This window comes from Bos taurus, chromosome 14 (genome assembly GCF_002263795.3).
Source record: "Bos taurus isolate L1 Dominette 01449 registration number 42190680 breed Hereford chromosome 14, ARS-UCD2.0, whole genome shotgun sequence".
Classification (NCBI taxonomy): Eukaryota; Metazoa; Chordata; class Mammalia; order Artiodactyla; family Bovidae; genus Bos; species Bos taurus.
In genome coordinates this window covers 81,550,132-81,573,099 of record NC_037341.1, presented here as the reverse complement: position 1 = coordinate 81,573,099, position 22,968 = coordinate 81,550,132, and the positions used below count along the sequence as shown (strand labels likewise).

General features: G+C 42.3%; 1 protein-coding gene across 10 annotated transcripts in view; it reads right to left on the bottom strand.

Annotated features, from left to right (window-relative positions):
• The window catches only part of COL14A1 (collagen type XIV alpha 1 chain), a 232,915-nt gene that overhangs the window by 157,270 nt on the left and 52,677 nt on the right, over positions 1-22,968 (bottom strand). For all 10 annotated transcript variants that reach the window (XR_003038138.2, XR_001501879.2, XR_003038139.2 and 7 more), the window contains exons 6-12: positions 17,432-17,587; positions 16,338-16,457; positions 14,219-14,383; positions 11,040-11,201; positions 5,204-5,355; positions 3,926-4,055; positions 1,763-1,908 (exon numbers count right to left, since the gene is read on the bottom strand). Coding sequence is in view for 6 of the 10 variants with exons in the window: in XM_059874511.1 (XP_059730494.1) it covers positions 1,763-1,908; positions 3,926-4,055; positions 5,204-5,355; positions 11,040-11,201; positions 14,219-14,383; positions 16,338-16,457; positions 17,432-17,587 (1,031 nt within the window). In the remaining 4 variants the exon portion in view is untranslated. The remainder of the gene's footprint in view (positions 1-1,762; positions 1,909-3,925; positions 4,056-5,203; positions 5,356-11,039; positions 11,202-14,218; positions 14,384-16,337; positions 16,458-17,431; positions 17,588-22,968) is intronic.

Sequence of the window (22,968 nt, the reverse complement as noted above, 5' to 3'; positions counted from 1 at the left end):
GCCACCGGAGAGCGGCCCCCGCAGCCGTGAAGACCCAACACAAGCGAAAAGAGAAGCTCGGCTAAATCCCCACGGACGGAGGAGCCTGGCGGGTACAGTCACGAGGGCGCCAAGAGTCGGACACGACTGAGCCACTAAGCACGGCAGTAACAGCAGTGTGCTGAATGTGCACTGCTAAGTCCTCTTTTTAATTGTTTTCTTTCCTGGTGAAGTTGTGTGTCTTTTTAGCACCATTTTTGAGTTTCCCTTCCACCAAAAAAATTCAGATCAAAAAATTAAGTGGGCAAAAACTGTCTAAGACTCAGAAATGGAAGAATACAGTCACCCATACTCTGTTCTAGATGCTAGAATCACCATGTTCCTGGCCCTAAAGGATTCTGTCACCAGAGGCAGGTTTCAGAGGACGTTAGAGAACCGAGTTCTGCACTCGCTGGCAGATACACGCCACCTGCCCCGTCAGCACTCCAGCTCACGGCCGTCTCCCCTCTCTTCCTTGAATAGCTATACTGTAGTGACTGTTCCCTGTAAGTTAAAAATGAGGACTAAAAGCTATCATTCAAAGGTCAAAGAGTCATCGTTAAAAATGGAAGAAATGCAAAAAAGCTACATCCCTGAGATATATTTCTCTATTGTTTAGTCGCTAAGTCACGTCCAACTCTGTCGCCGCCCCACGGACTGTAGCCTGCCAGGCTCCTCCGTCCATGGGATTCTTCAGGCAAGAACACCAGCGTGGGTTGTCATGTCCTTCTCTAAGGGATCTTCCCCACCCAGGGAGTGAACCCTCATCTCCTGCACGGGCAGGCGGATTCTTTATCACTGAGTCACTGGGAAACCGATGTTTCTCTATAATATCTCAAATTAGTAAAACAAAGTTTTCAAAGTCAGTGTACATAAAGCTATCACAATCATTTGTGAACTGCATAGAGCAATACAAATTATATAAAATTTATAAGCCTTAATAACTTGCATAGTCTTCTCAAAAAGAAATTTCACTTTTAGAAATTTATCCTAGGGAAATAATCAGATGACCATGCAAAGTTACATGCTAAAAGTAGTCCCAAAAGTATATTTATATAGCAAATTATCTTTTTTTTTTGGCCTGGCTTGTAGGATCTCCCAACCAGGGTTTGAACCTGGACCCTGGAAGTAAAAGCACAAGTCTAACCACTGGACCACCAGGGAATTCTTTTATATAGCAAATTATCTAAATGTCCTAATTAACAGGAGATTAATTAAACATGAACTGGTACAAACCAACGATGGGATAGTAAGAAGTTGTTTCAGTTCAGTTCAGTCCCTCAGTCGTGTCCTACTCTTTGCGACCCCATGAATCACAGCATGCCAGGCCTCCCTGTCCATCACCATCTCCCAGAGTTCACTCAAACTCACGTCCATTGAGTCGGTGATGCCATCCAGCCATCTCATCCTCTGTCGTCCCCTTTTCTTCCTGCCCCTAATCCCTCCCAGCATCAGAGTCTTTGACTATATAAAATATGATTTAATGGTACAGAAACAAGCAAAAGGAAAATTACAAGGAAAACTACAAAACCATTCCCATTGGTTGTGTTAAAAATGCGTTGAAAAAGACTATTAACTAAATGTTAACAATGGTTACCTCTAGGTGGTGGGCTTACAAGTGATTATTTTCTTTGGCTAACGTGACTTTTCTAAATTGTATACATTACATTTTTATATTAAAAAAAAAGAAACAATGCTAAGGAAGCCAAAGATTCTAGGACTCTAGCAGGCAGCAGGCAGTTACCTCTTTTTCATCCCCGGCCAGGCCCTCCGTGAGGGGAGCATAGAGGATCAGGTACCCGGACGCTCCGGGCACGGGGTTCCATCTCGCCCTCAGACTGTTCTCAGTCACGTCGTACAGTTCAAGGTCGGAAGCTATAGGTAAAGAAACTGCAAGAGGAGATTTGTTAACAGTCAGCCGTTTATCAGTGTGTTTTCTTACTTCAAAGTCTCTATAGCTCAGGCTGTAAAAGTGATGGGTTTTTTAATCATATGATATCCCTTATATATGGACTCTAAGGTTCACAGAGTTGGAGAACAAACTTATGGTTACCAGTGGGGAAGGACAGGGGAAGGGCAGTCAGGGAGTGTGGGATGGACATGTACACACAGTTATATTTAAAAAGGATAACCGATGAGGACCTCCTGCACAGCACAGGGAAAGCCGCTCAGTGTTATCCGAGCCTGGACAGGAGGGCAGTCTACGCGAATGGATACATTGTATGCACCGCCAAGCCCCTTTGCTGTCCTCCTGAAACTATGACAACATTATCCTTGAATCTGTTCACATAGCCATATAAGCCCTTTGGGGAAAGGTAAAGACAATGAATGTTTAAAAGCAGAAGTGACATTTTTTAGTTTCTTATGTCTTATTAGAGTGATGGTCACATTTCTCTGGGAGCCAGTCAAGAGCAGGGAGACTCTGCTGACCACCGTTTTACGCCCATTCCCAAGCACAGGGTCTGACCTGCAGCAGCCACCAACACTAGCTGTTGGGTCACTTCCTAAAGGACAGAATAGGTGGCTGGACAGATACACGAATAAATAAACACTCTTCAACACTCACTCAATCAGAGAGAGTGAGGAGACATGATTGTCGGGAACAACAGGGCTTGAGACAAACAGAAGAATCAAGAAATAAGACTGGCCATAGTGGAGAATTAGGGAGAAAGGGACTAAGGATAAACTGCAAGTTCCCAGCTTAAAAGATGACAGTAATAACTATGAAACATTGTTTACAACTAGACTGCAGGTCCTGCTAGATTTCCCAGCACAATGTCAAACCCGGGACTTTGCTCACAGGCGCAGTTCCCTGCCGCGCTCCCACCGGCATGCCTGCTGCACTTCACTGCACAAGTTGGTTTGCATGTTCTTGGTCTGCATTTTCTCCCTTGCTAGACTAAAACCTCCTCAAGGGCAGAAATTGCTGCAAAAGTATTTCTGCAAAGCAAGAGTATTACAATGCTCAGGGCAGCCTGGATGGGAGGGAAGTTTGAGGGGGTGATGGATACATGTGTGGGTTGAGAAGAGCCCCTGGAGAAGGAAATGACAACCCACTCCAGTTCTAGCTTGGGAAACCCCAAGGACAGAGGAGCCGGCGGGCTACAGTTCATGGGGTTGCAAAGAGTTGGGCACAACTTAGCGACTAAAACCACCACCAACCAGGATACATGTGTATGTGTGGTGAGTCCCTGTGCTATCCACCAGAAGCTATCACAACATTGTTAACTGGCTGAACTCCAATACAAAAATTTTAAAAAAGTAGGAGTGTTAAAATCTGTCTTACTAATTGTTTTCAGGAATAAATCCAATAATGTGCTGGACGTGGAACGTGGTTGTCACAGTGCCTGGTACCTTGTTACTGGAGTTGTTTACATTGCTATCGTTCTACCAGAGGCAGACCAGGTCTGCATCCTGACGGGCATGTACTAGGAACTCAGTGTTTGAAATAACTAAATGAGTGTGCGATCAAGTTTCTCAAGGTTATCTTTTCCCAGGATTCTCTGAATGTGTGTGCATGTGTGTATGTGTCTGTGATCATGGTCTTTCCCAGGTAAGAAACGACTGACTAGTATTCATAAGTTTTAATTACAGTGATATTCCTAATGAAAACAGATGTAACATATTTCCCCAGTCTTCTGCTGGGCAGGAGAGCTGCAGAGCTTCTTCTCTACTCCTACTGATACACCGAAGCCCGGTGCTTGGTTTATAATAGGCACTCACTAGATATTTGTCTATTACATGAATACATGTATTTTGCACCCTTCATCACTAAGGTTTCTCTCTCCTAAACGCACCGGAGTTCTATAATGTCCCTCCCAACATATGGCACCTGCAAACTGCGAGCACAGCCGGGCCGCCTGAACAATGCTATGCCAATCAGAAGAGGGCAGAATTCAGTACACACGTGTGGTTTCGGTTCCCCGGAGGCCTTCACTAGCCGTGTGAGCATATATGGCAAAGACTGCTATCTGATATTCCGTTAAAGACATCAAGTTTCTCAGCACCGTGGAAGATACGCGTCCATCCACCACCACCTGTTTAAAGAGGAGTTCGAGGAATGAGAAAATGGAATTTCTCAAATGCAAACTGAAAGTCAAAAAACAAAAATACTTCCAGCAAAAACTTTTCATTAAACATGTTCTTATCTGCACCATGTCCTTCTCCACATGGCAGTCAGTTGTCCTTGAATTCTCACATCATGGGACTCACCTTCCATGGAAAATGTCCAAGAGTCCCTCCCTGGGTCACACCTAATGAAAACCGTGTCATTCCTAACCTAACTGCTATCCTAATCACACCCACTTAGTAACAGGTGACATGTGATATTTCCCCTGGGGTCTTGGGAAGCGTATAAGAGGGTTATTCGTCATGAAAAAGATAGAGCTATTGGAAGCACTGTGGTTTGTTTTTTTTTCTTAGTCTGGATGACATAATCTCTAGAATCTAACACTTTAAAGGTCATAAGTCCTGCCATAATGCAGAAGAAAACTGAAACACGCTGAGGCCAATCAGAGGTTAGAACAACAAAAGATGAGAACGTCAAAAAAAGAGACAGGGAGATTTCATCACATCTTGTCATATTTCCTGTGAATTTGTATATCACAGATTAGGAAATGGGAACCATTCAGTCATCTGGCAATAGATGGTCTCTCTTGTGATGGCAACTCGTGAGAAGGGCCATCACAGACACTTCATGATGCTTCTCATTTGCACTGATTTCCACAAACATCCAGAAAATCCCAAACCTTGAAGGATTACGTGACCACATTATGTGGAACACACAGACTTCCTTAAGGCAGAAAGTTCAGACCACTCCCAAAGTAGAAAGAAAACATCAATCGCAAAGGGGGCTCTAGCCAGATAATGAACGACTGATTCTCTTTGCCTTCGAACTCCTTCATTTCTTAAAATACAAAAAAAACTAAGTCAGTGTAAGTTGTGTTAGAAATGGATACATGACCAGTTCTGCAGGTTCTTTGATGGAAATAAGAGGAGAAGATGTAAATACCATAAGCTTGAGACAGAAGAAAACCTGGACACATGGAAATGGATTCAGTCCAACAACTGTAAATGCTTGTGACAGAATAATCTGCTTATATATCCACTTCTGCCTTATCTTGACTACTGTACAAAACCTGAGAGCCTCAGAATACATGGCTTGAAAATGCTGTCTCCTTCTTACCTCCTCTGGTTTGCCACCCCTGGTAGGGTAATACACGATTCTGTATTTTTCCACTTTTCCGGGGGCATGAGTCCAGTTAACCATAAAGCTCCTGGCAGTGACTTCAGAAGTCATCAGTTCTGTAGGCGGCCCCACGGTGGCAAGGGCTGAGGCTAAATCAAAAAACACAGAAAATGAACCTTTTTCCCAAAGTTAAATTTTATGAACCTAAGAAACTCCACTAGTAAGAAATGATTGTTTATGCTGCTTCCAAGATTTTCATCTCTAGTAAATTAATTCAGTACTGGGGGCTCAGCTGGTAGAGAGTCTGCCTGCAAAGCCGGGAACCCGGGTTCAATCCCTGGGTCAGGAAGATCCCCTGCAGAAGGAAACGGCAACCCACTCCAGTATTTTTGCCTGAGAAATCCCATGGATGGCAGAGCCTGGCAGGCTACAGTCCATGGGGTTGCAAAGAGCTGGACACGACTGAGCGACTTCACTTTAGGCTTTGGGCTTTAATTCATTACAGGCATACCTCAGAGATACTGTGGGTTCAGTTCCAGGCCACTGTAAGAAAGCAAGTCACACAATTTTTTTATTTCCCAATACATAAAAAACTTAGGTTTACTCTTCGTATGCATACACGCTAAGTTGCTTCAGTTGTGTCCAACTCTTTGCAATCCGATGACCTGTAGCCCACCAGGCTCCTCTGTCCATGGGATTCTCCAGGCAAGAATACCAGAGTGGGTTGCCACGCCCTCCTCCAGGGGATCTTCCCTACCCAGGGATCGAACCCTCGACTCTGACCTCTCCTGCACTGGCAGACTGCTTCTCTACCACTAGTGCCCCCTGGGAAGCTAGCATTACGTCTAAAAAACAACACACTTAATTTAAAAATACCGCTTTTGGGAAAATGGCACCAACAGGCTTGCTCAACAGAAGGTTGCCACAAACTTCCAATGTTTTGAAATTTTTTGGATGTATTTTTTAATACATACCTGCAAAGTGCAACAAGGAGAAGCACAATAAAACAAGGCCTGCCTGGACTACATTTCTTCATTGAAACATTTAAGCGCCTATTCGGCATCAATCACTATGCTAGGCTCTAAGTAATTTAAATAAGACATAGTCCTTGACTCTAAGGAACTTTCTTAAAGACACTGCTGTCGAATAGCAAAAAACAAGAACAACAACAAAAAAAACACAACATTGAATTGTGTATCTAAAGATACGCTTCTGATATCTTCAGAAGTCTTCCCTCATTTAGTTCTCAGTAAATGCTATTATTGTTCCCATTTTTCAGGTGAGAAAACCAAGTCAGAATGATGTTAGATAACTTGCCCAAGTCTCACAATTGGTAAGTATCAGAGCTGAGATTTATATGTAACCTTCTTGACACAAGAGCTTGTGTTTTGAGCAGTAGAGGATTTATTCTCTCTACTGAAGACTTCAACTCAACAAATGGCCAACATTCTAAAGTAAAAAGAGAAGGAAAAGCAACTAACATATTCTGAATGTCCACTATGAGCTACACATTTTGTAAGCACTTTGAGTGTTATATACATGTTATAACAGTGGGTCTGAAAAAGATTTGGGACCCGTAAAGTTCAAAGTCCTGGAAATTTAGGATTTCTTATCTGCTAGGGGCACTTATTTAAAGGGACTTTAGCAGTCATAATAATGGGGAGAAACATAGTTATTAAACAATAACTACGATCAAGTACTTTATTAAGCACGCCTTACAAGCAACCACATGTAGAGATTTTTTGTGGGAAAATTTAGGCTCTAAAACAGTCTCGGGCTTCCTTGGTTGCTCAGTGGTAAAGAATCCTTCTGCCAATGCAGGAGATGCAGGTTTGATCCCTGGGTCAGGAAGATCCGCTGGAGAAGGAAATAGCAACTCATCCCCGTATTCTCGTCTGGGGAATCCCATGGACAGAGGAGCCTCTGGGCTATAGCCCATGGGGTCGCAAAAGAGCTGGACACGACTGAGTGACTGAACAGCAACGACAAAAATGGTGTCGCTAAGTGCCTCAGAGAAGTTTGCCCAGGGAACCACTACTTGGCTGCTCAGCCTAGTCTGAAGAGTCCCGGTCCAGGGCAAGAGGGATGATGAAAGAGAGACAGAAGCGCAGGCCGCCTGAGTCATCCCGCCCTGGACACAGCACAGGCGGGAGCAGGGCCAGACTCTCAGAGAAGGGTCTGGATGTCTCCTGCTCAGATTGCACCCCTGGGAGTCAGATGCACCCTGCAGCCCACGGATATCACAGGGAACAAGGGTCAAGACCTGTGATGGCCGAGCTCCCAGAAGACAGAGCGCAGGGCTCCTTCCTACAATCCCCGCCGAGTGCAGCTCACATTTCTGGGAACTGTAAGTCAAGCCTAAGTTCCTGAGAAGGAGATGGTGGATGGGCAAGGGGCCGTGGGACCCACAGAATGGTGCAGTGGTGTTTCCCGAGGTGCCTTTCGCCTCCTGTATCTCAAACACAGAGCTAAGGAATCCAGCCACCTAGAAACACAGACAAATACAGACAAAAACAATCCACCGAAGCCTGCTCTCTCTAGGCAAAGGACCAGGAAAGGAGCAGCCCGCCAAGACAAAAAGCTTTTAGGCAACAACAGCTCTAGTCTAGAAAAACACCCACTGTGGCCCCATCCCACCCGTGCCAACCCAGGTCAAGTGGAAGCAAGACCCCACCCTTCCTGACTGTAACTGGGGCCTACGTTTACTCTGATCCCATCACACAGCCGGGGTGATGGGGGAAAGATCAAAGAGGGAGGAGATAACTGTCCCTTACAGACAGTGACAAACCCCCCATCTCACCCTGCATGTGCTATCCACAGAGACCACTAGAAGAGCTGGACTTCCAACCCCATGCGCTAGCATCCAGGCACCCTCCCCTTTCGCTCCAGGCTGGTGTCAGAAGAGACCTAACAAAGTTATCGGATACATGCATACCAAAACATAAATAGATCTGCACACGCTAGCAATAAAAATGTGAACACCACCAACATTAAAAATACAACTAAACTTTCTCAAAATAAAATACTAAAAGTCAGCGGAACAATCTGTACAGAAATTATATCCTGAAAACTACAAAATGCTGATGGAACTCAAAGGATATCTAAACAAGTGAAAGGATTTGACATGTTTGTGGACTAAACGAATCAACAGATTAAAGAGGTCAGTTCTTCCCAAGTTGGTATTTGATAATTGAGAATTGATTTAATGCACTTTCCATCAAAGTCCCAATAAGATATTTTGTAGAATAAAAATTATTCTAATATTTATATTAGATTATAGTATAAATTATATAGTATATTATATAAATATTACTATAATATTTATATGGAATATAAGGAAGCATAGTAGCAAAAACAATTTTGTAAAAGGATAATCAAATGAGAGAACTCAGTCTATTCAATCTCAAGACTTATTATGTAGCCACAGTAAATCAAGACTGTATGATCCTGGAAAAGGGTTAGACACATAAATGGAACCATAAAGAACCCAAATTTAGACACATGCGAATCTGCCCAACCGATACCTGACAAAGCCACAAGGTAATTAATTCAGCGGCAGAAATGCAGCCTTTTTAGCAAGTAGTGTTAGAACCTTAAACTAAACTTCAAATCCTTTACAAAGAATTAACTTTAAATGTGAAATATAAAACTTTCTGAAAAAATAATAAAAAGGAAACTCTTTGGGATTTAAGGTCAGGTAAAGAGTTCTTAGACTTGACACCAAAAGCACTAATCCCAAAATGAAAAATTGATAAACTGGACCTCATCAAAATTAAAAGCTTTTGTTCAGCAAATGACCTTGTTAAAAAGATGAAAAGGTAAGCTACAAATTGGCAGAAAATATTAACAAACCACCTGTCTAAGAATGGACTATCAGCTTCCCTGGTGCCTCAGACAGTAAAGAATCTGCCTGCTAGGCAGGAGACCTGGGTTCGATCCATGAGTCAGGAACATCTCCTGGAGAAGGGAATGGCTGCCCCCTCCAGCATTCCTGCCTGGAGAACCCCAGGGACAGGGAGCCTGGAGGGCTACAGGCCACAGGGTCGCAAAGAGTCGGACATGAATGAGCGACTAACACACTTATTGTTATCAAACCACATATCTACACATATCTAACAACGGATCATTATCTAGAAAATAAAGAATTCTCAAATCTCAAAAGTTAAAAGCTAACACAAAAAAACACACCCCCAAAATGAGTCCAATTAGAAAGTGGGCAAAAGATATGAACAGACATTTCAGGATATACAGAGGCAAAATAGCACACGAAATATGCGTTAACACACGCACACAGGATCCAGAACAATACTGATGAGCCTATCTGCGGGGATGGAATGGAGACACAGAGGTGGAGAACGGATCTGTGGACACAGTGGGCAAGGGAGAGGCTGGGACGACTGGAGAGAGCAGTGGCCCCAGCACACACTCGGGGGGAGACCAGGGCAGGTGAGGAGCTGCTGCTGCACCAGGAGCCTCAGCACACACCTGGGGTGAGACCAGGTCAGGTGAGGAGCTGCAGCACCTGGAGCCCTGGCACACACCCGGGGGGAGACCAGGGCAGGTGAGGAGCCGCTGCACCGGAAGCCTATCTGGGCCCTGGGAGGCCTGGAGGGTGGGGAGGCGAGGGAGGTCAGGGCGGAGGTGAGAGCACAGTCGAGGCTGACTTGCGCTGCTGTGTGGTAGAAACCAACACAAAGTGGTAAAGAAATTTTAAAAATATTTGAATCTTAAAAATAGGGAAAAAAGCATAGGAAAGATGTTCAACTTCACTAGCCATTTGGGAAATGAACATTAAAACCACAATGAGATTGCACTCCATGCCGATCAGAATGGCCAAAATAAAAAACCGTAACAGCAACGTTAGTGACGAGCATAGAAACAGGGTCACTTACGCGGTGCTCGCGGGAACGCTGAACGCGGCAGCCACGGCGGAGGACAGTCTGGCAGGCTCTTAGGCTAAACTACACTGAACACGTAATGTGATGAAGCAGTTGCACTCCTGAGCATCATCCCAGAAAAATGAAAACTTATGTTCATACAAGAACCTACACAGGAATGTTCATAGCTGCTTTTTTTTTTTTTTTCTGTAACAGCCAAAAATGGAAAGAATTCAGATGTCTTTCGATGTGTGAATGGTTAAGCAAACTGTGGTGCAGCCATAACATGAAACGTGATGCAGCAATAAAACAAGAGCTATGGACATGCAGCAGCTTGGATGAGCCTCCAGGAAATCATCCTGAGTGAAAAACACCAATTCCAAAAGTTCACATACTATGTAATTCCATTTATTTAACATTTCCAAAATGACAAGCATTTAGAGAGGGAGAACAGACCCATGCTGGCCAGCGGTTAGGAAGAGGCTGGGGCAGGGAGGGAATACAGCTGGAGAAGGACAGTAGAAATGATCCTGCCACAGGAACATTCTGTATCTTGACTCGACCAATGTGAATTTCCTGCCTGTGACATCATACTGCGGCTTTGCAATATGTCACCATTGAGAGAACCAGTAGGACATCACACACTCTTTATACGTTTCTTACAACTTCATGTGGATGTTTAATTATCTCAAAGTCCAACATTTAATTAAAAACAAAGAAGCGTGATGGCCTACATGCAGCAGCATGGAAACAACTATCCAGTGGTTTAAGTACCCGCCCCCGCCCCTCACCTCACCCCCACCCCCTAACCCCGCCGCCCCCCGCCCCGTATGTCCCCTGTCTACTCTGCCGATCCGGAGCGTGGAAGCACACAGCGCTGCCGGAAAGCCAGGATGAAGAGACCACAGGCCATTCTCCGCCCCCGAGGGACGCCCGGCGGGCAGAGGCTCGCGTACCTTTGATCTCGCGGTCCTGCTCCTCCACCCTGGAGCACACGGTCCTCGTGAGGCTCTCCACAACCGTGTGCATCAGGTCAAACTCGGCCACGTTGTACACGTGCGTGCTGTCCGGCTCGGAGGCGATCTCCTGCAGCTCCTTCTCGTCCGCGTTTTTCACCCCTGCGTTGGGGACGACAGGGAGGGTCGGAGGGTCACCGGGAGCCTCGTAGTGACGGTACTCTACGCTGCGACCCGCCAGTCCGCACCCCGACCAACGCGCCTTTTCTCGCAAGAGGCACGTCTCCCGGCAGATTGTTTCTTCGAAGTCCCTTTCAAATGATTAAATGATTAAATCTTTTTTTCTTTATTTGGACACGGACACACCGCTCTACTTATTTAGTCAGTCAGTTATTTTTGGCTGCACTGGGTCTCCGTTGCTGCACGCCTTTCTCTGGCCGTGGAGAGCAGAGCCCACGCTCGAGCTGGTACACGGGCTTCTCTGGTTGTGGACAGAGGAGCCCACTCCCGATCTGGTACACGGGCTTCTCCTGGTAGGGCTCCACTTGGTGCCCAGGCCCTAGGCACATGGGCTCCAGTATTTGCAGCACAGGGCTCAGTGCTCTGGGGCATGCAGAATCTTCCCCGACTGGGGATCAAACCCGTGTCCCCTGCACAGGCAGGTGGATTCTTATCGACTGCACCCCCAAGGAAGTCCCCAGATTACTAAATCTTAACTTTCTTCAGCCCATCTTGGGCTTCCACGGTGGCTCAGACAGTAAAGAATCTGCCTGCAATGCAGGAGACCCGAGTTTTGGAGGATGTATTGATGAAACTGACTTCTGTCTTTCATAAATGTTGCAGAAGCAATAGGAATTAAACCAGTCCTCTACACTATCAGAACCTCAGGCTTAAATTTCTATAAACATTAGCTTACTTAAACCGAGACAGAAAATCCTTGTCCTTCAGGGAATTTTCGGTCTGTCACAGCTGTGGATGCTAACCTTAAAGTGTGCTCCCCATGCCCCAGGCGTGGCGGTGTTTTCCTCATAGTGACACATTTAATCCTCACAGTCAGTCCTGTGAGTTGGGCATCACTGTTTCTCCCATTTTACAGATAAGTGAGCTGATGAGAGGTTAATTCACTTGCTCGAGGAAACACAGCCAGTAAATACACAGCAAGGCTTCCACTCAGGCAATCTGGATCCAAAGTCGTATGCCCTTAATGACCCTATCAAGCTGCACCTCAGAAGACGACATATATCACGGTTGAATCTAGAAAAAGGGGGAGACTTCCCCAGCAGTCCTCCAGCTTTGCAGTGCCAGGGATGTGAGTTTGATCCCTGGACGGGGAAATAAGAACCCATATTCCACGGGGTTTGCCCAAAATTTAAAATAAGTAAATAAAACAGTCAATTGATAAAAAATAAATTTTTAAAAATTCTTTAAAAAAATGAAAAAGACACAAGGTTGGGTTTCATGAGTGTAAATGTAGATTTCTCTTCTCCAGGAGAAGGAACATTTCTTTAAAAATCCTTGTCACTGCAATTATCTACGGATGTTAAAAAGAGGTAAGAGGGAAGCAAGGAAGAGAGATTACCTGAGGCAACGGTAATTACTTCTTAGATGCCTGGCCGTGTGCCATTTAATTTATCTGACAGCTTCAACAGACTGAGTAACAAAGAGTCAATTGTTTCTGAACGATTTGCTTTAGGAGGTTATAAGAAAATGAACACTACTGATTTCCAGGTAATTCCCAGAGAAAAAGAGAGAAAAATTCCAAATCACGACTGGATGAGTTCACTTTAACTCATCCATTCGTTATTAACGAGACCACAGAATGGAGAGTAAACACATAAATTAATCCCCTGTTAGTGTAAGTCTTCTGTAGGGATTGTTGTTGAACAAAAGTACAGCAAAATTAAAAATAAAAATTAAATCAAATCTCCCTGATGTTCCTTGACTGAAAGACTTCTACAATAGCTTCTAAAATGCACTGTTGGATCTGTGTCTACAATAACAAAATAACATCATGCATGCTGAAGCAATGAGCTTAATGTCAATAATAGTTTTCATAGCATTCAGTTAAAACCAAGTCTGGATTCATTTAAGAATATTCTAGAGACAATAAGCCCCAAATGCCTCTCTCTCTCACCTCTCCAAACAAAACAGCTTCACTGTTGTAAAGAGCATGGAAAAGTGAGGAAACGGCCATCATGACTTGGAAGGAATTTGTTTTGGAAGGATTTATCTTGTTCATCTGTATGCTCCATCACCCACCACAACGCCTGCCATCCAGCAAATAAGCAAATACTTCTCCAATGAAACATGCTATGAACCACACTTTGAGTGACAAATCTAGAAATGAGTCAGAGGAATTGTTTCTTTTTTTTTCTTTTCAGTCTCTACTAAATAGAAGGCCTTCCTATCACCAAAGACAATGTAAACAATTTAATCAGGAGCAAAGTTGCATCAGCTAAATATTACGCATTATCCTACATGTGCCATGTGTATTCTTCCCATATACCTACACCTACGCAGGGTTATTTTCAAAGAAATAATCCTGCACATCTACGACTCTGTGCTTTCTTAGCTACAAGACCTCAATTCTTTGATTGCTTTCTCTCTGCACTATCAGAGAAGAGAGAGCTATTAAGTGATTCGAAAGAGAAAAGTCTTGACTAATTAAAGGCTAACAATTATGGACCTAACCTTTTCACTTTATGCTTTTCACAACACTTCATGTGTGGTGTCTCAGCCTAGAGATTCTCACACAGTAAGATCCTTCAGTTCCGCCACTTCCATTTTTAATGTGAGGAGTCAGACTCAGATCACATGACTGGTTATGAGTAGACCCAATGGGGTGGAGAGGGAAGGGATAAATCGGGAGAGTCGTCTATACACATATACAATAGATAACTAACAAGGACCTACTGTATACAGGGAACTCTACTCAACACTCTGCAGTAAGCTACATGGGGAAAGAATCTAAAAGACAGTGGATAGATGACGTGTGTAACTGACTCACTTTACGCAAGAAACTAACACAAGCTTGTAGATCAACTAAACGCAATACATTTGTTTAAAAAAAGACTGGAAAGCGCTCAGGTCTCTTGGCTTTCAGTGAACTGCATTATATACAGCTTTAATGGTTGGGTGTCCATGTCCATTGTTGAAACAAGACCATAATTAACACGTACCTATGGCAAACAGCTCTACACCAGATTCACGAAGGTTTCTGGATGGTGGAATGATATCATCTTGGGACTTTCCGTCTGTGATTAAAATGCCAATTTTGGACACTCCAGTCCTTGCTCCCGCTTCCGGTTTAAAACTGTTTTCAAAAATGTAATTCAAAGCAAGACCTAGGATAAAACAAGGAAAAATAAAGACAAGCCAACCATTTCAAATAAAAAGGCTTTCAATTCTCCAAAACGTAATCACAAGATGAGAAAGAAGAGCTTTTATTAGATGTGAACTTTTATCTTCATTTTTACAATGAACTATTTTTTAACGAATCTGATGAAACACTAAAATCCACCAAAACAGGTAATAAAAATTATGAATACTGCATCATTTCAGAAACTAGTATTTATAAAGAACAATGGATTCCTAGACAATGAATGCTGACAGGTTTGCACACAAGAAATCTACACCTTGGTTAAGACTTCCAATGCAGGGGGTGTGAGTTTGATCCCTGGTTGGGGAACTAAGACCCTACATGCCACATGGCACAGCCAAAAAAACAAATCAATAAAAAGTAAAAAAAAAGAAAAGAAAATCTAAACCTCTCTAATTTACAATGAACCAAGAATACCCTCACAGGAGCAACTGTCCCAAATATTATGGCTACACTTTTCATTTTGTTCATGGTAATCTAAAGAAACCACAGATTCTCTGCTTTATGGGGGTAGAAGGGGAGATCTAAAGTGGTAATTGAACTCCTGACTTTTGAGTATGACATTCTTCACTCCTCAAAAATAAGAAATGCTGAATAATGTTATGCAATTCATGCTTAATACAGTTTTGTTGTATTAACAAAAAACTTGTTAGACTACGCCTCAAACTGGCAAAGTACTGATCAGGATTTCAGTGGTTTATTTAAAATTCAATGACAGCATCTCTATTGTTTAAACTGAGCATCCACATTGTGGGTCTATAGAAGGAAACAGCATGTAAGGGTTAAAACCTGTGATAACGCCTTGGGTTGAAAGTGAAAGTCGCTCAGTTGTGTCTGACTCTTTGTGACCCCATGGACTGTACAGTCCACAAATTCTCCAGGCCAGAATACTGGAGTGAGTAGCCTTTCCCTCCTCCAGGGGATCTTCCCAACCCAGGTATCGAACCCAGGTCTCCTGCAGTGCAGGCAGATTCTTTACCAGCTGAGACACGAGGCAAGCCCTTGGGGTTGGGCCATGGATAATTGCAATATAAATGCTCTTACATTACAGTAGTTCCTTGGTATCCACAGAAGGCTTGGTTCTAGGACCCCCCACAACACCCAAACCCACAGATGCCCAGGTCCCTTACGTAAAATGACGTAGTATCTGCATGTAACCTACATGCATACTCTGCGCCATCTCTAGATTATTTATAATAACAAATACAATACAAATGGCTATGTAAATAGTTACTGCTGCTGCTGCTGCTAAGTCGCTTCAGTTGTGTCCGACTCAGCCTGACCCCATAGACGGCAGCCCACCAGGCTCCCCCATCCCTGGGATTCTCCAGGCAAGAACACTAGTTACTAGCATGTGATAAATTCAAGCTTTGCTTTTAGGAACTTTCTGGAATTTTTTCCCCACACATTTCTGATCCCTGGTTGGTCAAAGCTGCAGATGCTAAAGACTGACTAGACTCATTTATCAAAAAAGCTGGTGAGCCAAAGCTCCATAAATATTTTCATGATAACCATTGACTGCAGAGTAAGGACAAAGAAATTATTTTCCTTTAAAACTTAGGTAGGATTTTGTTTTTATTAAATTGACAGGGTGACTGGAGGAGAAAACGGGTACAGAAAGAAAGGAAAATGAATTGAAAAGGGTTAAGACGGCTCCTAAGGCTGTCAGCGTCAAGGACTGCTGGGTACTCTTCCAGCTCAACCAAGCCCTTCCTGGGACGTTACATTTGTAGAGCGAAAGGGATGAGGTTTCTGTATGCGACTTCTAATGTGAGTTAGAGACAAGAGCCATTTAAAACTTTAAAGGCTAGCTTGCTTTAAAAATACTATGCTAAGACATACACAGTGACAAAATGAAGTAATACAACTCTGCTTTGGCAAGACATGCCGCCAAAAACGTGGACTAAACAAAAGCATACCTGTGAGAGTATTTCCCCCCTTGTATGGTAGATTGCGGACAGCGTCGATCACCTCGTCTTTGGTGTTAAAGGCATTCAAGTGCCATTCAATTCTGGGGTCACCACTGTACTGAGCCAGGCCTGGAAAAGAAGGACGAGAAAGCCCACCCAGAAATGAAGGGTTACTCGAAGGCCCAGTGGACCATTCGAGAGACTAGAATGATGAAGGCCCAGTGTTTTTTGAGGCGGGGTGGGGTGGCTAAATTTTGCAACATTTTTTTCTCTGCCTCCCTGAGAAATTTCAAAGTGAGTTCCTGACATCAATTTAAAGAATTTTCAGCATACCTGGAGGCTGATGGAATGTATACATTTTCCAGACATCTAGAAGTAGGCACCCAATCAGGAACTTAGCATTTTTTAAAAGTCTGATCATGTTTGTAGATAAAAGGTCTAGATGTATTTAATTTTTTTAATTGAGGTAATATTGATACCAGCTTATACAACCTCATACAAGCTTCATGTGTGACATTATATTTTGACTTCTGTATACACTATAGTGTTTGTATTTTGTTTTTATTCCCAAAGAAAAGAGTTTCCTTACGGGCTATTTAGAAGTGAAACTAGGAGACTTTATCTAATAAAGTGGATATATTTCTCAAAGATTTACAACTTTTTTGTTGTTTTTTATCACAGCAAGAATTTGGCAAAAGTATCTCACACAATAAAACTTTTTCCAATTGTTGATTAAACATTTCACTTGATTCAATTGCTTTTTAAATAAAAAGAAAACTTTTACCTGATAAATTCTTAAACCAATAGTAACTTTTAAATTATTATTTTAAATTATTATTAATAATAAAATAATTATTATTGTTAGAGAAGATTTTGGCTTTCCAGAAAAATTGAAATATGTTCAATAATTAATTGAGTGACATTGTCACATTATTTAGTAGAAATAAATATTTATTGATGCAAACTTGCCCTTTTGGGAACATTTCTATAGTTAAACCTAAAATTCTGAAAAACATTTGGTAGAGAATCTGAAATTTCTTAAGAAGCTTCCTGGTGGTTTCACACTAGGAGCCGATGCTGTTAATTTAAAAAAAAAGATGCACCAATTCGTGTCTTCTCGGAGCCCACGTCAAATGCTGTAACCAGGTTTTCCAAAAAAGATCGAACCAGTCTGAAGTTGAATCTTCCAATACTCCATGAGCCATCGACCAGGATTACAATATCAGCAATAGCCGGTGTTTGACAGAAAAATTTCACTTCTGCAAAGTATAGACCAAAAAAGCACCCATGTTACTGTTGCAACTTTTAAAAGAATGAGTCTATTTTAATGTCTTTCAGGTAACTTGGTGCTAAGAATACAATAAAGTTCCTATTAAAGCAACCATATTTTTATTACCCTTCTTTTAAATGCATTTTCACCAGGGGAGAAAAAAAAATGGTAATACCTGGCAACCGAGCCAATGTTCTGGAAATAGTTAGCAGACACTGGCGGGTTCACAGCACACTGGCAACTCGAGCCTTCTACATATTTGAAAAAGCAGTGTCTGTGCAAGAGCATCCAGCTTTGGGTTTTAGTGTGCAGATTCTTTCCAGGAAAGATCTCAGCAACACCCATGCAGGAGGGTCAGCAGGGATGGGAAGGCGGCCAGGAAGCAGAGTGCGGCTCTCCTGCTCTGATAAGTCTGAGCGAGAGGAAGCGATAAGAGAAAAAAACACGGGCTTCCTGGATTCAAGGAAAAGTCAGGGCCATGTAATCTCAAAAAGACGCAGGCTTGTGCTAAAATAGGAAGGGTTTGTACAAGAAGAAAGTTGGAAGAGCTCGAGAACTTTCCCCAATTCAAATCCTTTTGCATATTGTGTCCATGTGACTATTAGATTTTATCCCTGGAACTCATTTCAGTACTTCATTTACTTAAATCAAGCTTCAGAATACAGACTGAGAAAAGGATGCCCAGTGGCTGGACTGGTAGCACCCTGAGCTTTGCCCTCAGGGTGAGTCTATGCCCACAGAGATTGCGGGCAAGATGTAAAGGGCTAACAGAAGTCTGCAACAAAGATGGCGGTTGTCTGATATAAGGTAAGTCTGCACTGGATGAGGTGAAAACCACCTCTTACAAAGTGAAAATACTAGAATACCTTAATGTGTTTAAGAATCCTTAAAAACGTCACAATGCTGTCAGTATCTTTAGAAGCTTTGCTTACTATAGTTTGTGTTTCCCAAAGAATGGCTTCAGTTCAGTTCAGTTCAGTCACTCAGTCGTGTCCAACTCTTGTGACCCCATGGACTGCAGCATGCCAGGCCTCCCTGTCCATCACCAACTCCCGGAGTTTACCCAAACTCATATCCATCGAGTTGGTGATGCCATCCAGCCATCTCATCCTCTGTCGTCCCCTTCTCCTCCTGCCCCCAATCCCTCCCAGCATTAGGGTCTTTTCCAATGAGTCAGCTCTTCGCATCAGGTGGCCAAAGTATTGGAGTTTCAGCTTCAGCATCAGTCCTTCCAATGAACACCCAGGACTGATCTCCTCTAGAATGGACTGATTGGATCTCCTTGCAGTCCAAGGGACTCTCAAGAGTCTTCTCCAACACTACAGTTCAAAAGCATCAATTCTTTGGCGCTCAGCCTTCTTCACAGTCCAACTCTCACATCCATACATGACCACAGGAAAAACCATAGCCTTGGCTAGACAGACATTTGTTGGCTCTTATATAAGTAATGTCTCTTATTTTTGCTGATTTTTCGCATTAGGACTGCAGATCATGAATATTTTGTGTGAGTGTATATGTGTGTGTATGTCCATGTCAACATTTAGAAACATTAAAATGACAATAAGACAAAAATTATAATATATGTAATGAAAAACAAAATAAAGAAGTCTTCATAAATAAATCGGATATGTTTTTTCCTGGAGGGCAAACAGTTGACCTATTATGGTTAGGGTGAGCAGTTTCATATATAGCTCTGTATCCACAGGCCACATTTAGTAAAAGGAGCTTGTAGTTTGTTTGTTTATTTTTCCATTTTCGTGGAATACCTAGATCCTTTTACCAAATGGGGAAAACATGTGTTTGCCAAGGAATACTCAGGTGCTGACTATGTAGCCAAACAATACAGCTCAACCCAAGGTATATATATTACAGTTTGGGCACCAAATCTCTCTTCTTTAATAGCCAAATGCAGAATCACTACTGACCTAGGAGTCAGTCCTCTGTACCACACTGAAATATCCTAAAACTGAACAATGTAAGAAGTCATGAGATAGAAATTAGTTTGTGTTTTGCAAATAATCAGGGAAAATTAAAGTCTTAATAAGCTTTAAGAATCTATGCCCCTCACTTTTTATGGGGAAACTTTCCTGAAATGAAACGTTTTCTTTTTATTCCAAAACTATTGGAGATATTATTTTCCTTTTTAACTAAAAAAAAATTTTAATTGTTTGGGTACATTGTAGATAGGGTCTTAGAGAACAGTTTCTCTGCTTATTTGGAAGAGGAATATTAATACTGGTATTTTCCATTTTAAAATTGTTTGCAATAAAAATGCTCTGTTAATTTAGCTCATTAGTTATTTTCACTTGGAGATAAAAATTGTAGATATCTCCAAAATAAGATATAAAATTAGTTGAATAGAAATTAGAAGACTGACATATCTAGTGATATTAAAATTTGTAAGCTGTTCATCAAAGAAACACCTTAAATAATATAAAAAGATAAGCTACAAGTGGGAAAAGATATGTGCAATATAAAAAACTGAAAAAGAATCCACATGAAGAATACATAAAAAATGAATAAATATGTAAGAGAATGGAGAGATATACATAAGATTAATAAGTGATAAAAGAGAATGTTTAACTACACTGGTGATCACGGTAATAAAAAAAAATCAAGATCACAATGAGGTACAATTTGTGTTCACTCAGATGCAAAAATGATAAATTTAATACTATTTATAATTACTCCACAGATAATGAAATATTTAGGTATATACTTACAACATGTGCAAGACCTGTGTGGTAAAAATTACGCTATTGATAGAAGAAGCCAAAGAAGATGCAAATCAATGGAGACGTCTACCATATTCACGGACAGGAAGGCTGAACATGGTAGAGAGGCCAGCTACCCCAAACTGATCGATAGGTTTAATGCCATTCCTATCAAAATTCCAGAAAACTTTTTTTAAGACATAGACAAGCTTATTCTAAAATTTACATAAGAAGGCACAGACCCTAGAATAGTTAAGACAATCTTGATGAAGAATTATGTGGAAAGAATCATTTTACCAGACATCAAGACTGCTTGCTATATTTAACTAGTGGGTATTTCAGAGAGATAGACACATACATAAGCGAAAAAGAGAAAAGCCAAAAACAGACCCATACCAATATGCTGAACAATATGATTTTAAATCTAAATGTGATTTAAAAATCATATAGTGATTTTATACCAACGTTCAAAAGTACTTCAACAGATGGTGTTGGAACAATTAATATGCATGCAAAAGAAAGAAAAAGAAAACTTGACCTAAACTGTATACTTTATACCAAAATTAATTCAAAGCAGATCATCAATTTAGAGGTAAAAAAGTGAAATCATAAAGCTTTTAGTAAAAAATTAGGACAAAGTCATGGAATGTATGGCTCAAAGAGGAGTTCTTAGCATTAATACCAAAAATACAAACACATAAAAAGAAAATTTGATCAACTGGACTCCATCAATATAAAATACTTTTGCTGTGTGAAAGCTCATGTGAAGATGAACAGACAAGCTATAGGCTAGGAGAAATATTTGTAAACCACACATTCAACAAAGGATTAGTATCTAGACTATATAAAGAAACCTCAAAACTCACTAGCAAATAAAACCAAACAATCCAATTAGCAAACGGGTAAAATCTGAACGAATATTTCATCAAAGATATGCCATCTGTATACCTTGTTCAGATGGCAAATAGCACATGAAAATGTGTTCAGCATCAGTAACTATCAGGTAAATACGGATTAAAATCACATGAAATTTCGCTATACACACCTATCCAAACGGCCAAAATAAAACACGGTGATAACAACGAATGCTGCAAGTGGGTAGAGAAATGGCACCACTCACACGTTGCTCACAGGACTGTGAAATGGTATAACCACGCAGAAAACAGTTTGGCAGTTTCTTTTAAAAGTATACCTAGAAACTCCCTGGTGGCCCAGTGGTTAAGAGGATGCCTGCCATTACAGGAGACACGGGTTCGATTCCTGGTCTGGGAAGATTCCACACGCTGCTGCTACTGCTACTGCTAAGTCGCTTCAGTCGTGTCTGACTCTGTGCGACCCCATAGACGGCAGCCCACCAGGCTCCCCCGTCCCTGGGATTCTCCAGGCAAGAACACTGGAGTGGGTTGCCGTTTCCTTCTCCAATGCATGAAAGTGAAAAGGGAAAGTGAAGCTGCCCAGTAGCGTCCGACACTCAGCGACCCCATGGACTGCAGCCTACCAGGCTCCTGCGTCCATGGTATTCTCCAGGCAAGAGTACTGGAGTGGGGTGCTATTGCCTTCTCCATTCCACACACTGTAGGGCAGCTAAGCTCATGTGCCAGAGCTGCTGAAGCCAGCTGCCTGAGGTCGTCGCTTGGCAACCAGAAGAGCCCCTGCAAAGGGAGGCCTGTGGACCAGGAGAGGAGCCCCTGCTCCCTGCAGCGAGAGCAAGCCACGCAGAGCAAGAGCGACCCAGAGCAGCCAGGAATAAAGACAGAAACAAGTACGTGAAATTACCATACAACCCAGCAATTACACCCAAGGATACTTATTCCAGAGCAGTGAAAACTAATGTACACACAAAAAACTGTACACGGATGCTCACAGCAATTTTATTCACGATGGCCCCAAACTGAAATTAGTTCAATTTATTATTTTAAATAAAAATAAATTCTTCTTACCTTCAATATTGTATTTAAAATTAAAGCAAAGGAGCAGAGGAAATGAACTGTATTTTAATTCAGTTCTTGGCTTAACGTAAACTTTATCTAAAATGCAATTCTGAAAATACAGACAGTACCAAAAAAAAAGGTAGACAGCTGATCACAACTGAAGGAAAGCACCCAATGTATGGGCTGGTGGCGGTGCTTGGTGGTCTAGTCACTAAATCATGTCTGACTCTTGTGACCCCATGGACTGTAGCCGGCCAGGCTCCTCTGTCCATGGGATTCTCCAGGCAAGAATACTGGAGTGGGTTGCCATGCCCGCCTCCAGGGGATCTTCCCAACTCAGGAATCGAACCTGGGTCTCTTGCGTTGCCGGCAGATTCTTTACTGACTGAGCTTCAAGGGCTACATCACAAATAAAAACAATACCTTGAATGTCATCGTTTGACTCAGAAGAATAATTCCCATTATGTTCAACACCTGCAGAGGTGCCTGATGAGGCCGGAAGAAACTAACAATTCTGTATCTGGAAGTCATGGCCATCGTGAGCCCTCGATGCTCACCTGCTCAGTCCCCACAAGAGCTCTATAAGACATGCATCATTATTATCAGTCCCATTTGCAGCTGGAAAGTATGAAATACATGGGCTGTGTGATTTGCCCAGAGTACCACCCAGGGCAGAGGCAAAGCTTTGATCTGAACCCAGGTAAGACACGAATCCCAGTGGCTCG